The sequence below is a fragment of the Falco rusticolus genome, chromosome 5, assembly GCF_015220075.1.
Source record: "Falco rusticolus isolate bFalRus1 chromosome 5, bFalRus1.pri, whole genome shotgun sequence".
In the NCBI taxonomy this organism is placed as follows: Eukaryota; Metazoa; Chordata; class Aves; order Falconiformes; family Falconidae; genus Falco; species Falco rusticolus.
Window position 1 is genome coordinate 75944227 of NC_051191.1, and position 17885 is coordinate 75962111.

The 17885-nt window shown below is 45.7% G+C and overlaps 2 protein-coding genes across 14 annotated transcripts in view; one reads left to right on the forward strand and one right to left on the reverse strand.

Moving 5' to 3' along the window:
* The first annotated feature begins 3860 nt into the window (after positions 1 to 3860).
* LOC119148559 (poly(U)-specific endoribonuclease-like) lies at positions 3861 to 15143 on the forward strand. The gene is made up of 7 exons (XM_037388898.1): positions 3861 to 4137; positions 8875 to 8974; positions 10909 to 11020; positions 13269 to 13390; positions 13477 to 13589; positions 14180 to 14333; positions 14738 to 15143. The coding sequence occupies exons 1-7, from the start codon at positions 4127 to 4129 to the stop codon at positions 14993 to 14995; spliced, it is 870 nt and encodes a 289-aa protein (XP_037244795.1). The 5' UTR covers positions 3861 to 4126; the 3' UTR covers positions 14996 to 15143.
* Positions 15144 to 16079: 936 nt separating this feature from the next.
* Positions 16080 to 17885, reverse strand: part of LOC119148557 (lactosylceramide 4-alpha-galactosyltransferase-like) — a 33463-nt gene continuing 31657 nt past the window's right edge. For all 13 annotated transcript variants that reach the window (XM_037388892.1, XM_037388893.1, XM_037388885.1 and 10 more), the window contains one exon: positions 16080 to 17726. In XM_037388892.1, the coding sequence (XP_037244789.1) occupies positions 16591 to 17673 (1083 nt within the window). In that variant the 5' untranslated portion in view covers positions 17674 to 17726 and the 3' untranslated portion in view covers positions 16080 to 16590. The remainder of the gene's footprint in view (positions 17727 to 17885) is intronic.

The following is a 17885-nucleotide window of genomic DNA, read 5'->3' on the forward strand; positions in this document are numbered from 1 at the left end:
CCCGCACGGATCGCAGCGGGAGGCGTGGAAATCGCGGAAAAAAAACCGAAAGCGTAGTCACGGTTTCGCAGCTTTCCGTTGCGTCGTTACCTTCCGTGTGCCCCCCCACCCGCACAGAGCACGCACCGCCACGGGTTACATCCGTGCCACCACGGCCTTGCCCCTGCCCGCTGTGCTGCCGTACCGCTTACGCGACGCCGTTTGCCCCGTGTTAGCTCCCCAAACAAAGATGGGGAAGGCAAGGGCAGTGCAACCCCAGCCCCTCCCTTCCCAACTAGCAGCCAGGGCCCCGCAATCTTCCGGAGACGGGACCACTGTGTGCCGCCACCGCGGCCCCGGTGCGGTACCGGGCCCGCGCCCCCGCCTGCCAGCCTCAGGGCCGGGCCCCGCGCACCAGCCCCGGACCGATTGGGGCCCAGGGCCCTGCCCCGTACCGAGTGGGGCCCCGCGCACAGCCCCGGTACCGAGTGGGGCCCAGGGCCCTGCCCCGGTACCGACTGGGGCCCAGGGCCCTGCCCCGGTACCGAGTGGGGCCCCGCGCACAGCCCCGGTACCGATTGGGGCCCAGGGCCCTGCCCCGGTACCGAGTGGGGCCCCGCGCACAGCCCCAGTACTGAGTGAGGCCCAGGGCCCTGCCCCGGTACCGAGTGGGGCCCCATGCACAGCCCCGGTACCGAGTGGGGCCCAGGGCCCTGCCCCGGCACTGCTGAGGGCCCTGAGTCCCTCCAGCTCGTCCAGGCCGGTGACAGCCAGCAGCCGGGCTCATTAGGGGCGATGGTTATCCAAAAAGCAGAACCCAACTGTGCAACGAGAAAGGACATTTCGGCCAGACGGCCTAAAGTTTTTGTTCACATCAACATGCACAGATGAACGACTAACAAGCAAATGTGTCCTTGTGTCGGGGCTAAATGTGAAAGACCTCAAAGCTCTTCATTAATAAGCCTTAACTTGCAGTAAACAGGCCTCAAAAATTTCTACATACAGTTCCTTCTTACAAAACCAAGGACTATGTATGCTTGACAGTCCTAATATTAAGATTAAAAAAACCCCAACATTACAATTTCCTCTCTTAGCCCCTCAGCTCACGCAGGGGCACGGAGCCGCCCGCCTGCTCAGCACCTGCCTTCTCCCTGCCGCGGGGTTTGCGGGCTCTGCAGGCAGCTCACCCGGCTGTGAGAACATCCACGGCGGCCACGGTTTGCCCAGTAAACCTGGGGATTAGCACTGGTAAATAAAGGAAGGCTAACAGACCAACCTAAAGGTAAGCAGGTCACATCACTGCACAGTCTAGGTGAAGACATCTAGCTGCAGGAATGGAGTGATTTATTCCTGGCATTTCTATAACAAAAGCGTGCCTGGCTGTGTAACCCTCTTTTCTCTTTGAGGACAGCTGCTACAACCGCAAACCCCTAAGTAAGTGGAGGGATTATAACATCATTGCTACAGAAAGAGTTCGGGACTGAGACGCTGAGGCTTGGGGAACTGGGGAGATAACCAAGAGACAGGCTGGGCGCTGGGACCATGGACCTTGGGAGACGATCTGTCAGGTGAGGCTCCAGCTTGAGAATTAACGCTTAGGGAAGAGTGGAGACCTCAAAGTCCTCACTCCCCACTCTCAGTGAGCTCTGACCTGGCAAGGTTCCCACTGAGCAGCCCAGGCCATCTCTACTGCTTTTCAATGTCGGTCAGCTTGTGGAGACTTGGTGGCAATAGCCAAAGACGCCATGGGAATGTCCAGCAAACTCTATGTCTCAGAAACTTTCCTCTTCCCTATATCCATGCACAAAACATGACCCAAAGGCCTGCTCTGGCTTCCCCAGGGGAAGGGCTGAGCCTGCTACAGATCTGCACAGCGTTTGTTCTAGCTGCCAGCTTTTACTCAGTCTCCCTGAGTGAGCCTCTTCAGCCCAGATGTGTCCTTGGTGCATGTGTGAGCCCTGGCTGCTTTGGTCTGGAAGCCTGTAAAGCCTGTTCTCACTCACCCTCTCTGTATCCACCAAAGAGGTTTAAATTAACTCTGAATGAGCCCTCTCCCTCTTCAGAGAAGTTAGGCACCTGACTAGAGGCAACAAACCAGCACTTAGCCATCGGCCACCTTGGTTAGAAAAGCAAAATACTAAGGCCACAAACACACAGACATGCCTACATCCTTTAGAAACAGGTCTTATTCGCAGGGTTTCCTTGATCCTTGACCTTGGCAAAGGTCAGCATCTGATGCTTGAGGTGGCAGTTTTGTTAGGCAGAACACCTTCTGCAAGTCTGTTGCCCCATTCCTTTGGACATGCTGTTCGCATGTGAATCAGACAACGCCAAATAGTCTCCCCACTCCCTCGTGCCAGAAAAGAGGAGCAGAGAGCAAGGGGAGCCTGCTGTCAGCTCCTGCACAGCAAACGTGCGCTGCCCTGTGCAATGGGTTTGACAAGGCACTGCTGATCTCTTCAGTAGGGAAAGCCAGCCCACACTGTTAGCAAGGCTGCTCTCCGGACACTCGGGTCTCCTTACTGCCTGCGTTAGACAGGGGAGTGACCCAGATTCTGCACTGATCAGCCTTTGATCAGCACTTTGTTTCCGTTGGCAGACACACCTTTTTACACTCTTTGGGATCCTTGAGTTTTTCTTAGCTCAACATCTAAATCATAGGGTTGAAGTTTTACAACAGATTTAAGTACATGTTTGGTTGTGAAATTGCTAGTGATGCTACCAATCAGACCTCTAGTTTTATCAAAGACTAACTGAAATCCACTGACTGCTGCTTGTAAATAGAAATTCCCTGGGCTGTTTCTGCTAATGTGAAAAAGGAGTTGCAACTTCCTTATAGATAGAATATGCCTACTGGCGTTTGTATTTTAAATGAAAGCCCAGAAAAAGAGTTCCTGCATTCAGTTGATAAACACAGGCACCGTATTTTTTGTCATTTATCTTGCTTACCCAGAACTGCAGTAGATGCTAACAAAAAATGCTAAAGAAGATTTATGTTAAAATTAAGGATATTCAGTTTTGAGATACATTAATTTCCCCTACCAGTGTCAGAAGGAAGCTTCACTTCTAAGTGTTCTAAGTGAGCTAGCTGCATGTCTTGTCCCCTATGCAATTCCATGTGTCAGGCATCTTCATTATCAGGAGCTTTGATTGGCTCTAATACGATTCTTTGAAGGGGTATGGACCAGGGGTACAGAACCATTTGCATAACTGGTAGCCTAACATCAAACCATTTTGGCTTCTGTATATACATATAGGTTTAAACTTAAAGCTATGTTTTTCAGGAGCTAATTATTATTGAAGAAAAAGATTTTAAAAGTATCAATCAAACAAAAATAAGCTTTAAACCATGTGAAGGTTCATTTAGCCACATAATGAATGAATGCTTCCCAGGCCAGGCACTGGAGTGGGTACCTGCACTTACTTGTACCTGCCACCACTTGCTTCCAGTGCTGCTTTTGTAAAACATTTCCTGATTAAAATGCCTCCTAATATTAACAATGTCATAACTAGCAATTTCAGCTGTAAATAGAAGCACACTTTTTTTTCTTCCCCATCTATAATTTTTTTTTCTCTCTGAGTTATTATACAGCAAGACTAGAACGGCCCATCCATCTCAGTCAAGGCTTTCACACTTGAAGTGCTTATTTCTGGGCCCAAAATTCATACAGAGATCTAAAATCTGTTAGCAAATAACCCAACATAACTGCATATGCAATGCCGTGACTCATGCCTGAAGTTCGTACGGGGCTCTCAGGGCTGTATGTGAAATGCCAGGTGGGAGAAGGCAGTGGTCGCTGGGCATCTCAGCCCTCGCCCCTATATTCCCTGCTGCACTGACTGCCCGGGGTGATAAGGCGAAGCAGGAGCCTGGCGGAGGTGGCTCTGACTTCCTGATCTGAGTGTGCTTGCGCTGGGAGAGCTCAGAAGTGGCATTGTCCTTACACTCCTCATCTTTTTGTGGGGTTTGGCACCTCCTGCCTCTCCCTGACCTACCTGCGCTGCCTGTCAGTCTGAGTGACAGCCCTCCGCAGGGAGCAGGCTATAAGAGGGTGACAGCTCCGTGCCTTGGACTACCAGGAGGATTCTGAGCTTCGGGTTGCCTTATCCCTGCTGAGTGTGTTTGCTAAGAGAAAAACTTCCTGGCATGGCTCATGGGTAAGAGAAAATCACATTAACTTTTCTCTAATGCAAAGGGAAGTGGGGGTGGGATATTCGTCTGGGAGACATGTAAAAAGGGAGTTACATGAAATACAGCACAGCAGTAACCCTGCTTCCTATCTCTGATCTGTTTTCCTAACTCACCTCAGCGTAAGAACTTGGTGAGACAACTGAATCGTAAGCTGTTTTAGCTAAAATAAGGTGATGCTAAGATCAGATTTTGCTTAAACATAGCTGATAACATAGAACCGATTCTCAAATATCACCTGCCTGCCCAGGACATCGACAGAGTGTTCACCAAGTAACTTCCCACTTTTATGTTTGTCCCTTGACAATGCATTTTCCTTTCCACCCACAAAAGCTGACTTATTTATCCTTTTGTATTTAAAATACAAACTATAAACTGAGGAAAACATCACTGGACTCAAGTAAAAGACATACACACTGGCACAAGAGGAAAATCGAAAGAATTGCTTGTATCTTCTATAAGCCGATACATGTATTTCACAACATTTGAACGAGTTTTTTTTAAATGATTGCAAACTTCCTGTAAATGGCTGCTCATCAGGCTTTCTCAATGTTTTTCTTCTCTATGCCAAGATTAAAAGGCTTTATAAAATCAGCTGTTGTTCAAAGTATCTTTGAAGGCAAATTTACTTGGAGAACGTATTCCATCAACACTGCTTTGCAGGGCTCCATGTGAGCCATTTGCAATACATGTTTTTCTTGCTTTGACATTGTTGACTTACTCACATGATTTGCCACTGTCCCTTTAATTATCTTTATGTGTTGAGTCATTTCTGATTTATAGCAATAAAAGACTTCTTCTTGGGGCACATTCTTTGGATAGAATGAAGGTTTCATATAAGAAAATCACTTGGAAAAGACAGGCACACTATGTGAAAGTTTCCCTTGAAAGCTATCATAAAATGGAGATGTTAGATTCTTTTGCTCCAGCCACACAGCTGGTGCATTAGAATTACTATTGCAAAGAGCCTCCCCCAAAAGTTTTCTCGGCTCTTACAAGTGCAGACTAAGTGTTCTTGTTATTCGGGTGGTGCTTTATGCACGTAAGCACATCCAATTAAGACTCCAATTGGACAAAATCCAATAGGCCAGGCTTCTTGCAAAGAAATAATTTATTCTATGTGAAAGCACAAATCTAACAACTAAGACATTTCACCATAGGGAGAGGATTGAGAATTAATGATAAAAATCTCTGTTTTGAGTCATACATGCAATTGTATTGAAAACCAGAGAGTAAATACACGACACATTTTTTCCAGGAAAGCCTTACCTAAACGCTGTGTGTCATGGATTTGCATGAAGGTGTTGGGCTCCTTCTGTTTGAAGTTGTCCTGCTTTGTATGTGTAAGCCAAGTTTATGGACGTTTTTTAAAGAAATACTGTCCAGAAAGAGGTTTTACAACATGACTCTGTAAGTTGCTAAACAAGTTCTTTGCTTTGGCAGGGATGTAGGTTTTGTTATTCTAATCTTCATTTACAATGTGTGCAGGGGCTCTGCTGTGTTTGGAAACTAAAGGGACAACAAAAAAGAGGAAAAGTCTATGACGTTATTGTGGTAGAATCCAGCAGAGAAAAAGGAGAGAAAAGGCTTTTATTTTCTAAAATTAAGTTACTTTAGAGTTTTGGGACACATTTTCTGAATGCAGGAATACATTTAGTAGATGTATTATAGTAATATAATACATATATAGTAATATATAGTAAGATGTATATATTAGTAGAAATATATTTATTAAATAAATACAAAGATTGAATTCTGTAGGTATGCTTGTGCTTTAACCCTCGCCCGAGCAGACATCTTGAGCTTGCCTCCATGAGCTCGTGTGATATTCCATAACATTTCTAAAGGAGGAAAGATCAAACAAAGCCCTACAATGCTTTATAAACACAAGACAAATCTGCCAAGAGCAGAGCAAGAACAAGCGGTAGGTACTGAAGGGATGAGATTTTCTGTAGAGGTGACTTTTACCAAAATACATACATGCTAAAATATATGTATATAAAATACTGTATACATGGGAAAAAAAAATTAAAACATCAATCCTAACATACCCCATAATATTTCACATACCTTGGATATTCAACAGATGGCAGAGTCCTCTTCACCACTAGTAGTTACTTCCAAAGTGAAAACTGTATTAAACATAATATGCCAGTACTCAGATGGGATAAGCTGATGCAGCGGAGTAGTCAGCAGGAAGGTCCAGAACTGGGGAGGAAAGTGACCCGGTAAGACTAGGTCAGTCCAAGGTAACATGAATGTAGACTTGTAGTTTGAGAAACATCTCTGGTACTGTCCTGTGAACTTCCCAATCCAGCTCTCATGACTTCAGCCAAGCTGGTGAGATGAACAATTTTCTGTTTAGTATTGGTTTGTGAGCTCTTTTGAGAAGGAATTACTCTTCTTAAGACTCTGGAAAGAATGTGGAGGCATGGCTGAATATAAAAATACCGCTGGTGGTGGCTTCCGTGGTAGGCTGTGAGGCTGACTCCCCGTGAAGCTGAGCAGGTGCCTTGTCTGGGCTGCACAGCCAGTATGGATAATGTGATGCTGCAAGTCACACTTCTGCTGTATAAGCAGAGCCTGGGGTTTGGGCAAGGGCTGAATATGTGCCCTCTGTGCCAGCCTCCTTCTGCTCCACTGTAAGATCCATGCAAGTACTTGTTCCAAGCAAAAATCTTCTTTCATATTCGTGTTTAACCCTAGCAACAAACATATTCTTTGGCTCCCATATACTAGAATCTTTAGTCCTTTTCCTTCTTTCAGATATCGGTGCTTATTCAAGCCCAGTTCAAAATTCAAGTTCAAAATTCCACCAGCAATGATCTCAAAGTATTGCAAAGCCCAAGCAAAAATGCACTGCCAGTGCCTCCAGCGTAGCTGAGGTATACGATGGCTCAGATGCCCCGTTGCAGCAGACCGAGGTGTGGCAGCTGAAGCAGTTACGGCTGTCTGCCCTGCCCTGCTGCAGGAGGTGGCTTTCCCCACTCAAATAATGCAGTGTATAATATGACTATCATATATGTCCTTTATGCTCCTCAGCTGCTGCAGCTTAATCTTCAGGGGCATTAATGTAAAGTGGCTGCTTTTGCCTCTTCGCTCAGGGATATGAATTCCTTTGGGCAACAAGCTCTCAAGGAGTTAAGCACAGACTGCTTACACTTTTCAGTATTTTAATCTTGGGCTGCATGAACTCCATCCCACAGTTACACTGACAATTCTGGCGAAAAGGGATTGCTTAATAATGTGGAAATAAAAAGAAGTCTCAGTTCTCCAGACACAGTTTGCCACTTTCTGTTTCTTTCAATATGGAGCTTAGGCCAGCAGTTTCTGAACCAGCCATAAAGTGCAGTCCAGGACAGAAGGCACATAAAATCTTGCTGTACTGCTTCTAGACTGTTCTCCCACCATTTGATTAATGCCCTCTCCTCTGCTATGACTTCTATTCCCTGCCTGCCAACAACGGGGCAGGTACCCACCTGTCCCACTTTTTGCTCTTCCTGGCTCTCTGGCAAGCTCTGCAAGCTGCCTGACACCAAGGCTGCCCTGCCAGAGGACTGTTGGTGACCTTACCACAGTATTTGTTTGCTGTTTCTGCTAGAGAGCACGGAATTTGCCACTGGCAGGAGGATACAGCAAGTATCTCCATTCTGGCTAGAACAGAAGGAGAAGACATAACAGTAATCAGTTAAGGAGGTTCAGAATTGAGCTTGAAGGTGCCTTGGTTCAGTCTGGGAAAACCAGTTGTTAAAATCATGGCAAGTTGCCCAAACTGGCATTTGAAAGAAATGTCCATCGTTGACAAATTTCTGCACTTTTTTTCTTGAGAACATCTAATTTGGAGGAGAAATTAAAAATTATCAAGCAGTTCTTCTCTGAGCTTCAATACATGTGCTGGTCTGTAACTGATTAATTCAACTGTCAGTCATTTAAAGATTAACCCACTCCTTTTTCCTCTCTACTGTGTTCTTTGTCTTGATCTTATGTGTTAATGTGGACATAATGCCCTTGAAAGTGGAGCTGCCTTTGGGCAGTTCATCACAAATGGCAACCCTTCCTAAACCTTGTTAATAGGATGGATAGACTTCTGAAAACTTTACACTATTATGCAAGACAAAATTCCATTAAAATGAGGAAAGGCCAGCCCAGGAAGGTTTGTAAGTGCATAAGAGATCAGCCCATGTGAGAATTTTATTGTATGCAGACCCTGTGTTTAGAGTCTCAGTTTCAACTTTATGCTAGGAAGGAAAGAATATCTACTGTGGAGTCTTGCAGGAAAAAATGTAGGAAGAGTGTATGTAAGATTGTGGCTAGAAAAGCATCCTAGAGAGAATTCTTTGCTTCCTGTTCTGTTGTGTAGTGTTGCTGCATGCTGATAATCTCCTGTTTGCCACTGGTTTTCACATAGAATCCTCCTGAATGAAATGCCACCATCTTCATTTTTATTTCAGTGCATGGAAAATCTAAAATAACCTTAGGGAAGGCTCAAGTTTCCTTACAGGTTACCTGCATTCTTTAGATACGAACATGAATCAAAAGCTCTATGGATTTTAGAGCAGCACTGACAATAAGGTGTGGGGAGAAGGGAAAGCTGTCCTGGTGACAAGCTAGTATCCAGAACATACAGTGACATTAGACAACTCTTTACTTGCAGAAGGAACGTCATGCGTCTTTTACAACATGTATTTCTCTGAATTGCTTGACAGGAAGGCCTTAAATCATGAACTTTCTAAACTTTTCAATGAGATGTGGGATATGGATGTTAACCGCCTTATGCCTGGGAAAGACTACACTATTGATTTGCAGGTAACCAAACCAATTGCTAAATCACGTGAGTATCAAGGGCAGTATGGTACTGTAGGAAAAGGTGTCTGCAAAACTGCTTTTTGCTAAAAGAGTTGCCTATACTTCATTGTTTCCACTAACAGAATAGGCAGGACTTCCTAATGATGAAGGATCACTTAGGAGCTGGAACAGTACAGAGAGCACATCAGTGGTCCACACCACCTAGATGCTGGTTATAAGTGGAGTCTCTGAGGTGTCTGTCTTGGGTCCTATAACACTTAATCTTTGTCAGTGGCCTGGATGATGACATGGAGTGCAGCCTTTGCAGTTTTGCAGATGACAGCAAACCGTGATGATGAAGTTAGTATGCTCAAGCTTCTCTTCAGCTGAACATAGGCAGGCTGGAGAAATAGGCTAAGGAAGGAACATCATTAAATTCAACAAGGGCAAATGTAACCACAACAGGATGCCCAGAGAAGCTGTGAAATCTCCATCTCTGGAAGTTTTCAAGGCCCAACAAGATGACACCCTGAGTAATATGGTCCAGATTCAGTGCTGACCATACTTTGAGCAGGACTAGAGATGTTCTGAGGTCCCCTTCACCCTGGATGTTTCTGTATATTTATGACTGCTCGTGTTTATGGTCTGGGTGACCTGCAGTGAGGGAGAAGGGGAGATAGGTCCCAAGTCATTCTTGGGGGAATAAGGGAGGATTTTGAAGAATTCATGGTGTGCCGTGGCACAGAGGTGTGGGTGAGGAGGGTTTCAGGGTTGTTGCTACCAGTCTCAGGGAACTGTGAGGGAGGAGTGGGTATCAGATTTGATGAGCAGCCATTTCACTCCTTGCCAGCTCAGCGCAGCGCAAACATGACCATCTGTTTTGGCCACAAATGGCAGCAGGCCACTGAATATCCAGTATCCAATTTTGTACTCACACAAGTGCCCAAACAATTTATTTCTACATTGCTTCATATTATAAGATATAATTTTTGTTGCTGATAAACTTGAAAAAGGAGTACCTACCTCAGGCCAAAATGTGTGGGGAAAACTTCACTCATATGGTTTCTCCATTTCTCAGGACAAGGCTTTAGTTACCCCTTGCTCATGTTAATAAACTGCTACTCATTGTTTCTCCTCTTTCCCTGAGAATGCCCTCTTTGGAACAGAAACTTGAAAATTGTCAGGAAAGCCTCCTTTCCATTTTGGATGTGCTTATTGGTAACATTGATTAAAATGACCTTAAACGCAGCCAAGCAGAAGTCCTTGAAAACTTCAGAGCACCAGGATGCACTGGTCCAAAGCTGGTGGAGCCGCACAGAACTATCTCAGCATCTCCCTGGCACTGAGGCAATGGCTGGGGCTGCAGTCATGAAGTCAGAAAACAAAGGCTGAGCCTGAGAGAGCCTACTCAGGAGGCTACTGAGGAGCTGCATTGCTCAAGCATCATCACAGAAAGGAATTAGACTGGATAGCTTGAGGAGTGGGGACTCAGGAGAGAAACAACCCCTCTGCTGCACTGCATGGCCTCATAAATTATATGCAGTCTATCTGTGGGTTACAAACGAACAGAGAAGGAAGGTGCCCAAATCTTCTTTTTATTTATTTGTGGTGGGAGGAGAGAGCCTTGGATCTACATTATTTCCTTTATTACTTGTGATGCATATAGCATAGTAGCACAGCTGGTTACTGATCACAACTGAACTAGGACATGAGTCATCACAGTCACCTCTGAAAATGAGTCAACAGAGCAATTTCAGGCTCGTACAGTGTCAAAGATTATGTCTTTTTTCCTTTATGCTGGCAGTTCTCCTGTAATGTCTTCTCTTGATTCGTAGGAAGACAATTCCTAACAAAGAATCCTGATAGCATTATGGGGTTTGTTTTGATTATTATAAAAGCAGGCACTGTCTGCTCTAAGGACATCTTTCATTGTTTTACTCTGGTGTTTCTCCTAGGGAAAAGCAGGTGCCGCACAGCAAGGTGACAGTGCTGTGCAGGACAGCGCAGCCAGACGGCTGTTTCATAGCGTGAATGAAGAACGCCTGAAGAGCATAAAAACTTTTGCAGGTGAGACCCATTATTTTGTTAATGGTGGAAGTGAGTTGAAGAATCCATGCTGGTTTTGATGTGTTTGCCTAAAATGTAACATCATATATAATGTGGATGGTGGTGAGGATCATCAGGCCGCATGTCATTTGAAGGTAGTTTCCACAACATTTGCATAGAGGTTACCTATAGCCTCACCCTTAGGAAGAACATCTTTTTTTGCCTTAGCCAAAATCAGAATTTCTTTGTGGTTCTTCCACAAGTGAATTGGATGAGACTCTTGTCATTGCTTTGATGTTATTCCATGTATTGAAAAGGACACCAAAGTAATCTTTTCCTGCTTTGCTCACAGATTCTAGCCCTTTGGGGTGGTTTGATGCTGGCTGAATGCCAGGTGCCCACCAAAGCCGCTCTATCACTCCCCTCCTCAACCAGACAGGGGAGAGAAAATATAATCAAAGGCTCATGGATTGAGACAAGGACAGGGAGATCACTCAGCAATTACTATCACAGGCAGAACAGACTCAGCTTGGGGAAAATTAGTTTAATTTGTTACCATTCAAGTCAGAAAAACACCTTTCCCTCACGCCTCCCTTCTTCCTGGGCTTAATTCCTGATTTCTTTACATCCCCCTCCAGAGCAGCACAGGGGAACGGGGAATGGGAGTAACAGTCAGTCCATCACACGCTGCTTCTGCTGCTACTCCCTCCTCACACCCTTCCCCTGCTCCAGCATGGGCTCCCTCCCACAGGAGACAGTTCTCCATGAACTTCTACAATGTGAGTCCTTCCCATGGGCTGCAGTTCTTCACAAACTGCTCCAGCGTGGGTCCCTTCCACGGGGTGCTGTCCTTCAGGAAACAGGCTGCTCCAACATGGGTTCCCCGCAGGGTCACAAGTCCTGCCACCAAACCTGCTTCATTGTGGGCTTCCCATGGGGTCACAGCCTTCTTCGGGCATCCACCTGCTCCGGCATGGGGTCCTCCATGGGCTGCAGGTGGATAACTGCTCCACCGTGGACCTCCATGGGCTGTGGGGTCACAGCCTGCCTCACCATGGTCTTCACCATAGGCTGCAGAGGAATCTCTGCTCCAGTGCCAGGAGCCCCTCCTGCCTCCTTCTGCACTGACCCGGGGGCTGCAGGGCTGTTGCTCTCACTCAGTCTCACCCTTCTCTCTCACTGATGCAGATTTCTTCTTTTTTTCCTCCTTCACATGCTGTCAGAGGCACCGCCACCATGGCTGATGGGCTCGGCCTTGGCCAGCAATGGGCCTGCCTCAGAGTGGCTGGCATTGGCTCCACTGGACATGGGGGAAGCTTCTGGCAGCTTCTCACAGAAGCCACCTCTGTAGCCCCCCAGGTACCCAAACCTGTCCACGCAAACCCAATACACTCTTTCAGATAGCACTAGGTCCACAGCTACTTCTTGCATTTCTGTTGGGGGCTATACTTCAAGCATGCCTACGAACGTATGTTTCTTTCCCTGATTTTTCTTTTCCCCAGATACAGTTCCATTAAGCTGATTGAACAGCTGGCCTAATGGGGAGCACAGTTTTTCTCTGTTCCCCCCACTCTTCACTGAGCCACACAATTCTGTGTCTATTGAGGGCAGCTCTGGTACTCACTGAACCCTACACCAAGTCCCTTCAGCTCACTAGCCTGGCAGAAAATTACTTAAGTTCTTGACCACAAGTATTCTTCTACCAGCTTGGTGTGCTGAATCGGCCCCCCCGAGTCCGCTGCGCATCAGAGCACGAGTAGATGAGGTGACAGGAGGGATCAGGTGGCAAAAGGGGTGCAAAGGAGAAAATGAACACATCCACTCAGTGGCCACATGCTCAAGCTCAAGCCATGTCATGTAGGTTTATGCTGTATTATTCCTCTACTGAAGTAATGCTCACAAAGCCTTCTGCCAGCATAGCTCAAGTTCATAAGCCTATGTCTGTAATTTTGGTGGTCAGATATGATTTGTTTTGGTAGAAGGTTGTCACTGCTTCAGCACTTGGTTCCATAAGGACACTCAGTAGCAAGCTGTTTATCTTAAAAGAACAGCAGTGGTCTGGCCTTGAGTCACCTCTAGACCTACACCCAACAGCCTACCCAAGCATTAAATTTGACATATATGTGAATGTCTTTCTCTAAGGGCTGTCAAGGCATGTCACATGGCATCTTTTTATGATGGCACTCCCTCATGTCTGAATCACAGGTATGATCAGGCATATGGCATGTTCATCGGGATGAGCATGCTGAAAGCTTCTCTTTTTCTGCAGCCTTTATTTCCTTGTTGGACAACTATGAGACATCAACTGGTGTAGCAGAAGTAGTGACTCAGGAAGAAATAGCGGAAAACAATTGCTTTCTTGATGCTATCTTAGAAACAGAAGTCATGAAAGTGAGTAACACAAGATCTTTTTTAGTCGCTGAAAACACTGAATTAAAAAGTAAACTGTGTGTGTATCTTGGTTTTATATCCTTCAGCTAGCTCATGAATATCTGCTTAAAAAAAACCTAGCAAAGGCAAACCTTACCGATTTCAAATATCAGCTCTATGACATCTGGTTCCAGCTCTATGCCAGGAAAGAAGGAGACAGGTATGTTTGATGGATATGGCCCCTTATAATCTCTACACTATTCTGACTTAGGTAAATACAAGCCCAAGTGCCATCTGTTACACACAGAACTGGAAAACAACCTCAGAATACGGCCTAAATCAGGTGGTTGTTGCTTCTACACAGGTTGTGTTTAAAGACTTACTGATCAGATACTAATAGTAATTGACCATTAGGGTATATAGCCTCCAGCTGCACTTTTTGTCCCTGATCACAGGCCTTCAACCACAACCATCCATGCAGTTCTCCGATCTAGAATTCATCAGTTTGTCTGTTAGTCTTTTATGGGAGACAGTGTCAGAAGGCTTGCTAAAATCTGGACAAGCAGCAGTGAAGCATCTGTGGCATTTACTAGCAACCTTCATCATCAAATAGAAATTCAGACTTCATGGCTAGATTTCATTGCAAGTTTTGTGCAGAGTAAGAAAGAAACCCAAACAAATCCATACAAATAAAATAACTGCTCATGAATCAACCTAAACAAGCTTGTGCATCTTCTTGCCTTTTGCCTCTGCCAATTTGAACTATTTAAACGTGTAAAAACCTATCTAATATTCTTTGGTTTATTACAGACCTGATTCTTGTGGTTTTGAACACGTTTTTGTTGGAGAAACAAGGCGTGGTAAACAGATCTTAGGTTTGCACAACTGGGTGCAATTTTACCTTCAGGAAAAGCGCAATCAAATTGACTACAAGGGATATGTCACTCGGAAGAACAAAACCAGGGTAAGAACAACCAGGGTGCCTTTGCAAATAAGACAAATGGAACCAGAGGTAAAAGCTGTCGTAATGAATCAAGGCACAATCATGCAATCATAGGTTCAACTGTTTTGAACCTAATTTGCCCAGGTGTATATAAGCAGAAGAAATACTTGCATGCCCTCAAGTGCAGCTCCTTTTTTTGCAAAAACTATTTTAAAAAGCATTGCTGGTGTTTACAGAATTGCAACACTGCTGAAGCTTAATTGACATAAATGATCATGTATACTCCAGAAGACAGGAAAAAGGCTGTGCTCCAGCTATAGCACCCTGGTACAGCAAGGGTGACTGAATCTTGCAATGCTCTCAAAAATCTGGAGTCAGAAATTCTATCTGTCAACATCATTCCATTGTTTTGTTTATGCTTTCAGCCTGACAAAGACGACCAAGTTTTGAGCATCCAGTTCAGCTGGAAGGGCTCGGTCAAGCCCATTGGAAGCACCTTTATTGGTGTCAGCCCGGAGTTTGAATTTGCCCTTTATACTATCATTTTCCTGCTGGCTGAGGAAAGAGTCACACGTGAAACAGTGAAGATAGAGGAATATGAGCTACAGATCGTTGTATGCCGCCATGGGCACCACATTGGAACAGCATATCCAGTACTCCTGAGCACCAGTAGTGAAGATTAGTAGCTAGAGCGATCAGGCATTTTTTTTTTTTTTTTTGGGCGGTGGGGGAGATGGGTGGAACAGGACACACAGGACCAAACAGTACAGTAAGCTGTACTTTCATGTGTTGTTTTATACAACTTTTTTCAAATAAAAACTGATTACTTGCTTTTGGTCTGCAATTGAGTAATTAATAGTGAGCTGTGGCTCAGTGTCTGACAAACCTTGAAACATAACTGCTGCTCACATTAAAGGCTGGATCGAACTTACATCAGCCTTCCTTCACACATGATAAAACTGTACTTTTCAGCAGATAATGGAAGAGCAATAACCGTGCATTGTTTAAACTTTGCCTTCCAGGCAGGAACATTGATTAGGCACAAGCAGAACCACACTACGTATTTTTTCTCCTCATTTCCTAAGAGGTTCACTTGAAATGTGTTTTTAGAATTACAGTGCCCTGGACACACAGGAAACACATTCAGCTGTGAGAATGGTCATCAGATCAACAGCAGGTCTATCACTGCATTGGCTCTGCCCAGGTTTGCTAGAAGCCACGGCAGGCTTGATCTCACCTAACTTTGAAAGTCCATACGCACCTGCTCCCGTTACAGGCAGCGGTGCCTGCAGTCACCTACCTGCTTGTGGAATCTGCATTAGGGCTAGATGAACGGCCCTGCCTAATCCATTGATCAGATCCCCAGTGACAATAACAAGATGCCACTGGGGACACTGGTGCTAGGCCTGGACCTGATCAATGGTCCTGCTGATGTGAATATGTCTGCCCCTATTCTTCCACAATGTGTTCAATACTCCAGTGGAAGGAAGGTAATGCTTTTCCTTCTCATAGGAACGCAGAAACAGGCAGATGCTGAGACCCTCTGAGAGTGCAAGAAGGGCTGGTTAGATACTCATATGCCACAAGACTATCTTCAACGAAGCAAGGATCTTTACTCACACTGGTAAAAGAACTGCTTTTGTCTATTTGTTTTACTGAAGAGCACCAGAAAAGTCAGCTATGGCTGTGGAATGTAAAACAGTAGAAAAGATCATTTGAAATAAAGTACCTTCAGAAAGCAAGAAAAACTTCACACTGAGCCATGCAGAGATTTAAAATGTTTTCCATTTCTTAAAGCAATTTTAATATATTCCCCATCTATTTCACCAGCTGTAAGAAACTTTACCACTCAGGGAATTTGGTCCCAAGCTCCAGTAAACAGTGTCCTACAGAACCGGGTGGCATTTATTTACATTCTTAGAAATGTTACAGAAAGCAAGGTTTCCTTCTTGGAAACTACATGAGAGGATTTTCAGGCCTGATACACAGGAGCAGCAATTGAGAGAACAGTAACAGGGCAGCAACTGGTAGGCACCAATGAACAGGTTCACCCTTCCCTGTGGCATCCAGGGCTGCTGCAGGACAAGAGATGCCAAACTCAGGCTCTGGTATGTATTTGCAGCATGTAGGATCTGAGGCAGGTATCGGAAATGGTACAAAATCACCGAGCTGTCCTAGAACACCTGCTCCATGGGCTAGAAGTCAGCTCTGTGGAAGGTGAAAGGCACGTTAGTTTCCTTCAGGCTGGGGAACTTTCCTGCAGCCACGGGCCCACAGGTCACGCTGCAGGCTTTGACTGCTCTTCAGAGGCTTTCTTCATGATGTCGTATGTGGCAGGGCAGAACTGAGAATACAGCTGAGCCAGAAAAGCCTGGGATGTGATCTCTAGCCTTGTCCCATGGCTCAGTTTGTTCCATACATGAACTGCGTAGGTGTTATTAAGGAGCCTGTGAAGCTCCAAGGAGCTGATTTCTTCAAATAACTTCTTCCAGTCCTCCCAGCGAATAGGATAAAAGGCTTCTGTGGCAAGGGCATTCACGCCTCTGCAGCTCATACTCTTCTGGATCCTACTGATGGAGCACCACTTCTTGAAGACACGTGTTAGGAGCTGTGGGCCCTGGTGCCCCCAGACCCAGCCGTTGTAGTTCTCCACAAAGTCCTTCATGCAAAGCTCAATGAACTCATGCTTGGGCTTGAAGGACAGAAAGGCCCCGTTCAGTACATCCTGAGACTGCATACCAAGGGCATTGGTGAGGTTCTTTAAGTTCTTAAGCACAATGAAGTCTGTGTCCAAGTAGATGCCACCAAATTTCCACATGATGGTAATTCTACAGGCATCAGACAGGACAGGTAAGAAATAAGGCTCCTGGCGCTGCTGAGCCTGCAAGTACCACTCTGCCAGAGGTGTTCCAGAGAAAAGCTCTGTCAAGTCCAGGGGCCGGATTTCCACGTTAGGGAAGCAGCTCAGCAAGGAGAAACCCCAGTGGTTGGGTAACGAGGCGTTACCATTTGCCAAGCCTTTCATGAGCACCACGACCCTCGTCCCAGGGTGTCTCCGCGCCGCTGACTCCACAGAGCACGTGAACAGGTAACTTGGGCTAGTTCGCTCCGAAGTCTCCACAAAAAACACATCCCCTGGGGAAAGAGGGGGCCCACTGGCAGTGGGACAAGGAAGGGAAGACAAAAACTGTCCAAACCTGCTTTGTGTGGGCAGGCTGTAGAGCTGGCCCTCAGCATCCTCCTCAGTTCTCCAGTAAAACCTTACAGAAGCAAAGAACACAAATGAAGTGATGAAGATAAACAGAGCCTTGAGCCTGTGGCTCAAAAGCACAGTCGTCAATTTTGTCAGGCAGTTGGGCATCCTGGGCAGTCTTGTTCCCGTCAGAGCGTGCTTCCCAAGATAACTGTTGTGACCTGAAGGGGAAGAAAGAAGAAGACACTAATAGGCAAGGCAGCAGACCATGAGCCTTGGGACAGTGTCACAGCAGAGCAGAATTCTCCTTCTTTCACCTCAGGGCAGCATGCTTAAGGTATGCCTTTTGGTCATTCCTGAAACAGATTCCTGGCTTCTCT

What these genes read in the sequence shown, in the direction of transcription:
- LOC119148559 (XM_037388898.1), top strand. An exon ending in ACTACACTATTGATTTGCAG is followed by an intron (nt 8,975 to 10,908) that starts GTAACCAAACCA and finishes TGTTTCTCCTAG; the next exon opens with GGAAAAGCAGGTGCCGCACA. An exon ending in GAGCATAAAAACTTTTGCAG is followed by an intron (nt 11,021 to 13,268) that starts GTGAGACCCATT and finishes CTTTTTCTGCAG; the next exon opens with CCTTTATTTCCTTGTTGGAC.